This window comes from Oryx dammah, unplaced genomic scaffold (assembly GCF_014754425.2).
Source record: "Oryx dammah isolate SB20612 unplaced genomic scaffold, SCBI_Odam_1.1 HiC_scaffold_18, whole genome shotgun sequence".
NCBI classification, from domain to species: Eukaryota; Metazoa; Chordata; class Mammalia; order Artiodactyla; family Bovidae; genus Oryx; species Oryx dammah.
In genome coordinates this window covers 78,092,835-78,104,313 of record NW_024070202.1, presented here as the reverse complement: position 1 = coordinate 78,104,313, position 11,479 = coordinate 78,092,835, and the positions used below count along the sequence as shown (strand labels likewise).

At 42.1% G+C, this 11,479-nt stretch overlaps 1 protein-coding gene across 1 annotated transcript in view; it reads left to right on the top strand.

The window, feature by feature from the left end:
* Nucleotides 1-759: 759 nt before the first annotated feature.
* HECW1 (HECT, C2 and WW domain containing E3 ubiquitin protein ligase 1) overlaps nucleotides 760-11,479 on the top strand; it is a 264,354-nt gene continuing 253,634 nt past the window's right edge. Inside the window, exon 1 of the mRNA XM_040260566.1 lies at nucleotides 760-1,081. Within this exon, the coding sequence (XP_040116500.1) occupies nucleotides 793-1,081 (289 nt within the window). The 5' untranslated portion in view covers nucleotides 760-792. The remainder of the gene's footprint in view (nucleotides 1,082-11,479) is intronic.

Genomic DNA, 11,479 nt, shown 5'->3' with positions numbered 1-11,479 from the left:
CATGTTACTGGTCTGTATCAGCTCAGCTAGTTTGAAATGCTCCAAGTTGTAAACAATAAAAAAAAATGCACTTTTTTAAAAATCAGATACAATATTTTCTACAGTATTAGCTCTAAGGGAGACATGGTCTTCTGAGGTTGGATTTTAGTGAAAACTGCAGTGTTTGAAGATTACTAGGATATCTGAGATCCTTAATAGGCATTTCAGGTGGTACAGTGACCTGCTATAGAATGAGAGTTGTAAATGAAAGACAGTGACCGCCTCCTCCAGCAGAGACAGCCTCTGATTCTGGGTTGTGTGTAGGGTCTCAAATGCCACAGAGATCACTAAAATGTGCTGTGATAATACCATCATTTACCGTAGAGAAGGGTAAAATTGGATCCAATTGAATTTAGCCAGAGAACTCAAGAGATGGCACTTTGGGGACAGTCACACCACAGGGTCATTCTGTAGACATTCCTGGCCTTCTGATACCAAGCAGGCTGGAGGGAGCTGAGGGAGGCAGAGACCCCAGCAGAGCAAGGAAAGGCATGGCCTGTTGGTGAGTGTGTATTTCGTTCTTGCCTTCCCCACCTGAACCCAGAGCTACCACTTTGGCCCTGAAAAAAATGCTCTGTGTCTATTTCAAATCTTCCTAAAAGGGCTGCCCTCTCCCTGCTGGCTTCCCCCAACCCATCCTCCCTTCCCTGTTAAGACGATGACTGACTGTGGAGCCAGCATCTCCTGCCCCTGCTGACTGTCTGTTTGCCCCCACAGAATCTGTACCAGAACAGGTTCTTAGGCCTGGCCGCCATGGCATCTCCATCTAGAAACTCCCAGAATCGACGCCGGTGCAAGGAGCCGCTCCGCCACAGCTACAATCCCGGCCAGTACCACAGTGTGGCCATCAGGACTGGCCCCCATGGTGCCGTCACCATCCCCCGCTCCACCAGCGACACTGACCTGGTCACCTCGGACAGCCGCTCCACACTCATGGTCAGCAGTTCCTACTACTCCATAGGGCACTCGCAGGACCTGGTGATCCACTGGGACATCAAGGAGGAAGTGGATGCTGGAGACTGGATCGGCATGTACCTCATCGGTGAGTAGAACAGCACTTAGTGCAGAAATAATGGTCGGAGCACGGTGGTTCAGGCGTTCAACAAGTATATAATGCATAATTCACTTTAAAGGATGCTTTACTGTTTCAGTAAAGGGGATCATTTCATTAAAGTGCACAATTCACAACTGAATGTGTTATATGCCAAGAAGACCACACATGAAGGCATCACTTCCCACTTGTATTCAGTGGCAGAGAATTGGGAGATAGCAGGGCAGGATGTAGCTGAACACAAATGTCATCACCATTGCAACTATACATTTGCTCTTCTACTTATGAGTGAGTGAATATGAAAAGCTTGATTTTAAAGTGAAAGTGTCACTTCCTCAGTCGTGTGTGACTCTCTGTGACCCCATGGACTGTAACCTGCCAGGCTCCTTTGTCCATGGAATTCTCCAGGCAAGAATACTAGAGTGGAGAGTCATTTCCTTCTCCAGGGGATCTTCCTGATGCAGGGATGGTACCCAGGTTTCTTGCATTGCAGGCAGATTCTTTACCATCTGAGCCACTAGGGAAGCCCTGTTTTTAAATCCATTTGTTTATAAGTCCAGAGCAATACAATATATGCAACCAAGATATGCACATATATGTAGAGTAATTTCAGCTTAGTTTTCAACACTCAGTTTAGTTCAGTCACTCAGTCGTGTCTGACTCTTTGTGACCCCATGGACTGCAGCATGCCAGGCTTCCCTCTCCATCACCAACTCCTGGAGCTTGCTCAAACTCATGTCCATTGAGTCAGTGATTCCATCCAACCATCTCATCCTCTGTCGTCCCCTTCTCCTTCTGCCTTCAGTCTTTCCCAGCATCAGGGTCTTTTCCAGTGAGTCAGTTCTTCATGTCATGTGGCCAAAGTACTGGAGCTTCAGCTTCAGCATCAGTCCTTCCAATGAATATACAGGGTTGATTTCCTTTAGGATTGACTGGTTGGATCTCCCTGCATTCCAAGGGACTCTCAAGAGTCTTCTCCAACACCACAGTTCAAAGCATGAATTCTTCAGCACTCAGCTTTCTTTATTGTCCAGCTCTCATATCCATACATGCCTGTGGGAAAAACCATAGCTTTAACTAGATGGCCTTGATTCATGGACCTGACATTCCAGGTTCCTATGCAATATTGCTCTTTACAGCATCGGATCTTGTTTCTATCACCAGTCACATCTACAACTGGGTAAATGGGTGAATTTAACTCATATGACCATTACATCTACTACTGCGGGCAGGAATCCCTCAGAAGAAATGGAGTAGCCATCATGGTCAATAAAAGAGTCCGAAATGCAGTACTTGGATGCAGTCTCAAAAACGACAGAATGATCTCTGTTCATCTCCAAGGCAAACCATTCAATATCACAGTTATCCAAGTCTATGCCCCAACCAGTAACGCTGAAGAAACTGAAGTTGAACGGTTTTATGAAGACCTACAAGATCTTTTAGAACTATCACCCAAAAAAGATGTCCTTTTCATTATAGGGGACTAGAATGCAAAAGTAGGAAGTCAAGAAACACCTGGAGTAACAGGCAAATTTGGCCTTGAAATGTGGAATGAAGCAGGGCAAAGACTAATAGAGTTTTGCCAAGAAAATGCACTGGTCATAGCAAACACCCTCTTCCAACAACACAAGAGAAGACTCTACACGTGGACATCCCCAGATGGTCAACACCGAAATCAGATTGATTATATTCTTTGCAGCCAAAGATGGAGAAGCTCTATACAGTCAACAAAAACAAGACTGGGAGCTGACTGTGGCTCAGATCATGAACTCCTTATTACCAAATTCAGACTTAAATTGAAGAAAGTAGGGAAAACCACTAGACCATTCAGGTATGACCTAAATCAAATCCCTTATGATTATACAGTGGAAGTGAGAAATAGATTTAAGGGTCTAGATCTGATAGATAGAGTGCCTGATGAACTATGGACTGAGGTTCATGACATCGTGCAGGAGACAGGGATCAAGACCATCCCCATGGAAAAGAAATGCAAAAAAGCAAAATGGCTGTCTGGGGAGGCCTTACAAATAGCTGTGAAAAAAAGAGAGGCCAAAAGCAAAGGAGAAAAGGAAAGATATAAGCATCTGAATGCAGAGTTCCAAAGAATAGCAAGAAGAGATAAGAAAGCCTTCTTCAGCGATCAATGCAAAGAAATGGAGGAAAACAACAGAATGGGAAAGACTAGAGATCTCTTCAAGAAAATTAGAGATACCAAGGGAACATTTCATGCAAAGATGGGCTTGATAAAGGACAGAAATAGTCTGGACCTAACTGAAGCAGAAGATATTAAGAGGTGGCAAGAATACACGGAAGAACTGTACAAAAAAAGATCTTCACGACCCAGATAATCATGATGATGTGATCACTCATCTAGAGCCAGACATCCTGGAATGTGAAGTCAAGTGGGCCTTAGAAAGCATCACTATGAACAAAGCTAGTGGAGGTGATGGAATTCCAGTTGAGCTGTTTCAAATCCTACAAGATGATGCTGTGAAAGTGCTGCACTCAATATGCCAGCAAATTTGGAAAACTCAGCAGTGGCAACAAGACTGGAAAAGGTCAGTTTTCATTCCAATCCCAAAGAAAGGCAATGCCAAAGAATGCTCAAACTACCGTACAATTGCACTCATCTCACATGCTAGTAAAGTAATGCTCAAAATTCTCCAAGCCAGGCTTCAGCAATACGTGAACTGTGAACTTCCTGATGTTCAAGCTGGTTTTAGAGAAGGCAGAGGAACCAGAGATCAAATTGCCAACATCCACTGGATCATTGAAAAAGCAAGAGAGTTCCAGAAAAACATCTATTTCTGCTTTATTGACTATGCCAAAGCCTTTGACTGTGTGGAGCACAAGAAACTGTGGAAAATTCTGAGAGAGATGGGAATACCAGACCACGTAACCTGCCTCTTAACAAGTCTGTATGCAGGTCAGGAAGCAACAGTTAGAACTGGACATGGAACAACAGACTGGTTCCAAATAGGAAAAGGAGTACGTCAAGGCTGTATATTGTCACCCTGCTTATTTAACTTATATGCAGAGTACATCATGAGAAACACTGGACTGGAAGAAACACAAGCTGGAATCAAGATTGCCGGGAGAAATATCAATAACCTCAGATATGCAGATGACACCACCCTTATGGCAGAAAGTGAAGAGGAGCTAAAAAGCCTCTTGATGAAAGTGAAAGAGGAGAGTGAAAAAGTTGGCTTAAAGCTCAACATTCAGAAAACGAAGATCATGGCATCTGGTCCTATCACTTCATGGCAAATAGATGGGGAAACAGTGCAAACAGTGTCAGACTTTATTTTGGGGGGCTCCAAAATCACTGCAGATGGTGACTGCAGCCATGAAATTAAAAGATGCTTACTCCTTGAAAGAAAAGTTATGAGCAACCTAGATAGTATATTCAAAAGCAGAGACATTACTTTGCCGACTAAGGTCCGTCTAGTCAAGGCTATGGTTTTTCCTGTGGTCATGTATGGATGTGAGAGTTGGACTGTGAAGAAGGCTGAGCGCCAAAGAATTGATGCATTTGAACTGTGGTGTTAGAGAAGACTCTTGAGAGTCCCTTGGACTGCGAGGAGATCCAACGAGTCCATTCTGAAGGAGATCAACCCTGGGATTTCTTTGGAAGGAATGATGCTGAAGCTGAAGCTCCAGTACTTTGGACACCTCATGAGAAGTGTTGACTCATTGGAAAAGACCCTGATGCTGGGAGGGATTGGGGGCAGGAGGAGAAGGGGACGACAGAGGTTGAGATGGCTGGATAGCATCACCGACTCGATGGACGTGAGTCTGAGTGAGCTCCGGGAGTTGGTGATGGACAGGGAGGCCTGGCGTGCTGCGATTCATAGGGTCGCAAAGAGTCGGACACGACTGAGCGACTGAACTGAACTGAACTGACTATATGGACCTTTGCTGGCAAAGTAATGTCTCTGCTTTTTAATGTGCTGTCTAGGTTAGTTATAGCTTTTCTTTCAAGGAGCACATGTCTTTTAATTTCATGGCTGCAGTCACCATCTGCAGTGATTTTGGAGCCCAAGAAAATAAAGTCTGTCACTGTTTCCATTGTTTCCCCATCTATTTGAACAGAAGTGATGGGACTGGATGTCATGATCTTTTTTTTTTTTTTTTTTTTAGAGTGTTTCCATGGGGCTCTAGTGAGCTGCAGTAAAGGATTAACTTTTCCTTTTAGGCTAGCTTGCACCCTTCAGTTTTGCCACATTCTCCTTTCTGCCCATCTCTACTTTAATTATGATGGTTACTTGTTTAACACCTTAGACAATTAGGTTGTTGACCCCAGATCTGTTTTTTTCTTTTTCTTTTTTTATTGTTCTTGAGTAACTGGTTTAGTTGCTAAGTCATGTCTGACACTTGCAACCTCATGGACTAGGGCTTTCCAGGCTCCTCTGCCCATGGGATTTTCCAGGCAAGAATACTAGAGTGGGTTGCCATTCCCTTCTCCAGGGGATCTTCCTGACCCAGGAATCAAAGCTGGGTCTCCTGCATTGCAGGCAGATTCTTTACCGACTGTGCTATGAGGGAAGCCCTCTTGAGTAATAGTTATCAAAGTTTATAATTGTACAGTATTGAGAAATATTAGAACAAAATGCAGTTATTGGAAGACAATTACTTTACAATATTGTGTTGGCCTCTGCCACACATGAACACAGATCAGCCACAGGTATTCATATGTCCCATCCCTCCTGAACCCCCTCCTATCTCCCACCCTATCCCACCCCTCTAGGTTGTCACAAAACACTGGATTGAGCCCCCTGTTTATAAGTTGATATAGTCACTATGGAGAACAATATGGAGATTTCTTTAAAAACTAGAAATAGAACTACCATGCATACGTGCATGCTAAGTCCCTTCAGTTATGTCCAACTCTTTGCAACCCTATAAACTGTAGCCCACCAGGCTCCTCTGTCTGTTCTCCAGGCAAGAATACTGAGCAGGTCGCCATGCCCTTCTCCAGGAAATCTTCCTGACCCAGGGATCAAACTCACATCTCTTACATCTCCTGCCTTGGCAAGTGGGCTCTTTACTACTAGCACCATCTGAGAAGCCCTAGAACTATTATATGACCCAACAATCCCACTGCTGGATATATACCCTGAGAAAACCACAGTTGAAAGAGACACATGTACCCCAACGTTCACTACAGCACTATTTACAATAGCTCAGGCATGGAAGCAACCTAGATATCCATCGACAGATGAATGGATACAGAAATTGTGGTACATATATCCAGTGGAATATTACTCAGCTATAAAAAAGAACACATTCGAGTCTGCCCTAACAAGGTGGATGAACCCAGATCTGGTTTTGAATCAGCTCTTTACAGCTGTGCCTTCCTGCAGTGATGTCAATGGCATTTATTTCTCAAGTCAAGGAATAACTGGAGTAGGAGCATGGCATAGGTGAGGTGGAAACGTTCATGCATGGGAAGAGATGAAAGGATCTGGAGCTCAGCCCTAGTCAAGGCTAAGGTGTAGATCTGGGGTAGTTGTGCCTGAGAGTGGAAGAATTCACTCAGGGACTGATGTAGAAATAAAGCACCAGAAGGTCCCTATCAGAAAGAGAGAGAGGCAGAGGAGGAACTAAAAAAGAAGGTGGAGGTTCGATGGAGAGGTAGGACAAGAACTTGGCAACCACATCATAGAAGATGAGAGAGGGGGTGTTTGAGGAAGGGAGAGTCAGCAGTATCGAGTGTCCTGCAACTCCATGAATGAACAGAATCTGGTGTTAACATGACATTTCGACTGAGACAAAAGTAAATACAGCGCATCCTCTTGAGAATCTCAGTTTGACAGTTTGTTCTTCCCACAGTAGAACACATATATAACTGTGAAGCGATTTAATGCAAAATGCCAACACTTTCGGTGCCATAGCATTTCAAAAACAACTTCCACATCCAAAATTATCTGTGAATCTTAAAAGTTCATTATTTGTGAGTCCTTAGTAACTCATCTGCCAGATTCACGGTGCCTTGCCAAAGAGCAAATCATAGAGATCAAGTGATTTCATCTAATCTGTCATTCCACAATTGAGGAAATGCCAAGTTAGTGGTCCCCAAGGCCACACAGCTGCCTACCCTGGCAACAGACCCCATGCTGACCATGGAGACATCTTGGGGCATTTAGGGGTAACTGCACTTATGGGCCATTCCACATCAGTGGGTAATCTAACTGTCCCTGTGAGGCCAGGTTTGTGATGCTCTCGACTCTGACCTCCAGAGCTCTCCAGACAAACGTGACTTTACTTCTGCCAAAGTAAGTGAGACATCTGGATTTGGAAGGGGACATGTGGCCCTGCTCACTGATGCTGTCACCAAGTCATCAATGCTGTCTTTAGCCAGGAGGCCAACCATAGCACAATAATAGAAGCATTACTGTTACTTTCACCACAAAATCACATTTGGTTGCCCTCATTTATGGGGTGGTTCCTGAACTCAAGAGTGTGATGAAGGATTCTCTCCCCATGACACAGAATGGGGAAAGATATGGGGTTTCAATGTCAGCTTGACCTGGCTATGGAGAAAAAAACATAACTTTGTTCTCAGGATCATTGAATGGAATTGATGAGATATTGTGCACTTAGTGCCTGTTGATCATTAAATTGCATCTTGATTTAACTTGTCAGGTAGCTCTAGTCTCTGGATGCATCATGACAAATTAATTCCCAGGATTCGTTGAGCCTAGCCATGGTTGTTAAACACATGCTCAATTATTTCAGTTGTATATTATAGAATGTAAAAATGTCTTACCAAACCCAGAGGAACCTGGAAAGAGACTTTCATTGTCATTAAATGGGTAGAAGCTTATGATTTGGTCATAGAGACAGATAAACTTTTCATCACTATTCCCAGGAAATAGTTTCACAATCATTCATTCAGTAATAACTTTGACAAGTGAGAGCTAATTGTTTGTGAGTCCTATACTTAGGGTTAAAGACTGAGCAATGCCCATGGCTTCCTCCACTGAGAAAACAGTAGTATATATTTGGATTAGGATACACCAACTGAAGGATACTGTTAAAACCTCTAACCATTAGAATGCTAAGTTAGAGTGGATCGATTCAAGTATTTTCCACCTCTTCATTTACATCCCAATATGTTAAAAAGTTGAATATCTTAAAACCCTCTTTAGGATGATCAATTTCTAAAAATAGCCATTCCTTTGACTCTGTTGGAAGGAACCCTTATTAAAACTGCTGAAATATGAAATAAGTATGCAAGAAAAATTATGAAAATATAATTGAATAGGTAAAGTAGGCATAATATGCTTATAATTTGCAAAACTAACCTTGTTATTAACTTGAGGCTTCGCTGGTGGCTCAGATGGTAAAGAATCTGCCTGCAATGCAGGAAACCTGGGTTCGATCCCTGAGTCGGGAAGATCCCCCAGAGAAGGGAATGGCTATCCACTCCAGTATTCTCGCCTGGAGAATTTTGTGGACAGAGGAGCCTGATAGACTACAGTCCGTGAGGTCACAAAGAGTTGGACATGACTGAGTGATCTTATTAACTTAGCATTTTAATAAATCATATCATTATTATATCATGTTATATACCATGCTAGAATCTGCTCAATACTTTAAATCATGATGAAACTAAAGTATATTCATGCATTTATATTTCAACAAATTAAGAGAAGATAACTCAGATTGAAGGCGGGAGAAGGGGACGACAGAGGATGAGATGGTTGGATGGCATCACCAACTCGATGGATGTGAGTTTGAGCAAACTCCAGGAGCTGGTGATGAACAGGAAAGCCTGGCGTGCTGCATGTAGTCTATGGGGTCGCAAAGAGTCGGACATGACTGAGTGACTGAATTGAACTGACTGAACTCAGAGTGAAATTAAGATTAAAAATTTCCTGAAGTGGCATCTTTGAAACATCTCCATAAACTGGTGCCTGAGGACATATATTCTCTTCCATACCTTTTGGTTGCTTTATCTGTGTGAGGTTAGAGATTATGGCCTGGATCTAACTGATTTTTTTTCTAATTTTTGAGGGCTGCTTCTGTGACCTATCCATGCTCAATGTTTATAAATATCGTAAAATAAGGACACGATACTTATGCGTACATGTTTCCGTTCATTGGGTACCTCACAAAGCAAGGATTCTTTCTCTCTCTCATGTGTACATATGTATATTTAACTTCAGTTACATAAATTCAGTTGGGCTTCCCAGGTAGCATGTTGGTGAAGAAAACACCTGCTAATACAGGAGACGCAAGAGACGTGGGTTTGATCCCTGGATTAGGAAGATCCCCTAGAGTAGGAAATGGCAACTTGCTCCAGTATACTTGCCTGGAAAATTCCATGCACAGAGAAGCTGGGTGTGCTACAGTCATTGGGGTCGCACAAAGTCGGACACAACCGAGCAAGTAAGCACACATGCACATAAATCCAATTACCTATTGTATATTCTATTTTCTCTCTTCCATTTTTTGAGTGGAGTATGTCAATATTGGTAACAAAAATTTTTTGTTTTAATTTTGACTCCTGTATCTCTGCCTTTGCTTCTGTGAGTTTTATACTTTGCAGATTTAATGCTGATTACTAAGTGCATGGATTTTGATGATGTTTACATCTATTTCCTCTACAATTTCTTATAGGTTATTGTTACAGATCTGCCTCTGTCCACTGGGCTATTCTTTGTCTTGAATTTTGCTTTTTATTTTTTTTAACTATTTAAGGCTGCTAGTCTCTCAGTTTTCTTCTGCTTCATATTTCTTTGATCTGTCTTTTTCTTTTCTTTATTTGCAATCTTTATCTTTTTTTAAGGGTAGCTCTTTCTGTGTGCTTTTTTATTCTGACCTCAAGGTCTCTTGACGTTTAAGTTGCTAGAATAGCATATTTAGATTTATTACACTTACTGTTCTATTAGGACTTATTTTTGCCATCTTTCTTTAGGTACTTTATTGTATTTTCTGATTCTTTGATTCTTCTTCCCATTAGATCTGTTGATTTTGAAGTTATGCATTTTTAGTGCTCTTATGGTGACTCCAGTCCTCTTGCCTGGAGAATCCCATGGGTGGAGGAGCCTAGTGGACTGCAGTCCATGGGGTCTCGAAGAGTCGGACATGACTGAGCGACTTCACTTTCACTTTTCACTTTCATGCATTGGAGAAGGACGTGGCAACCCACTCCAGTGTTCTTGCCTGGAGAATCCCAGGGACGGGGGAGCCTGGTGGGCTGCCGTCTATGGGGTCGCACAGAGTTGGACATGACTGAAGCGACTTAGCAAAACAGAGAGAGATGGGGACTCTTTTAATTATAAACCAGTAAGTCTCAATTGAGGGTAATTTTGCCTCCAGTGGACATTTGGTAATATCTGAAGACATTTTGGGATGTCACATTGTAGAAGGTGTTTCTGGCATCTGCAAAGCAGAATCCAGGGATGCTACAAAACAAGATATAAAGCACAGGACATCCCCCACTACAGTAAAGATAACAGAGTTAGCCAGCTGAAAATATCACCAGTGCCAAGGTTGAGGAGCCCTGTCTAGACCACCATATTGAAGAGCCCTGTCTAGACCACTGTGCTTGCAACCACTGGTTTTTTTAACCTTGTGAATATCTCTTCCAGTAGACTAGTAGTTCACCCAGCATGCTTTCATATTCCTTTGGTCTTCCAGAACACTGTCCCTTTTATCCTCAATATCCATTAGTCTTTCTTGTATATTTTGAACTTTTTCTTGAAGAGTTTCTCAATCAGATCTTCCAGCTTCCTAATTCATTTTTTTCACCAAAAATCATAAACCATGTAAGATAATGCAATGATGGTTAAAGGCCAAATGTAATAGCCATATGAATAGCACCCATATCCTACACATCAGTTTCACTGTATCTCAGTTATGATCCCATGAGGCCATATTTCTAGGGTTCAATAAGAGTGGAAAATTTTGCCTATGTTGCCCCACTTTAGATTCACAATATATATTAAAGGTTTGAGAAGTTTTGTGTAAGCAGTGTGCTTTATTTGGTTTAACCCAACATTTTTTATATTTCTTGAGTAAGAAACCCTTTCTTGTTTTCAATATTTGTCTGTGAGATATTCCACTGTGGAAAACCAAACAATAGCAGTTATATGAAGCTATAGAATAAGTATATAAACCCAGTCTTTGCTGTTAAAAAAAATTTAGTGTGCTGAGCCTTAAAATGTAAAGTTTTAAGATGAAAGCCAAAATTGTCTCTTTGACTAGACATCTGCACACAGAAACTCCCAGAATGCTTCCTATGGACATCAGCTCTTGAAGCACTTTTTCTTTTATAGAGTTTTATTTTTTAAGTTTTTCTTTTTATATTCTTTATATTTTAAGTTTCTTTATAGCAGGCAATCTATTAGAATATAGAAGAGCTGACGGGGGGGGGGGGGG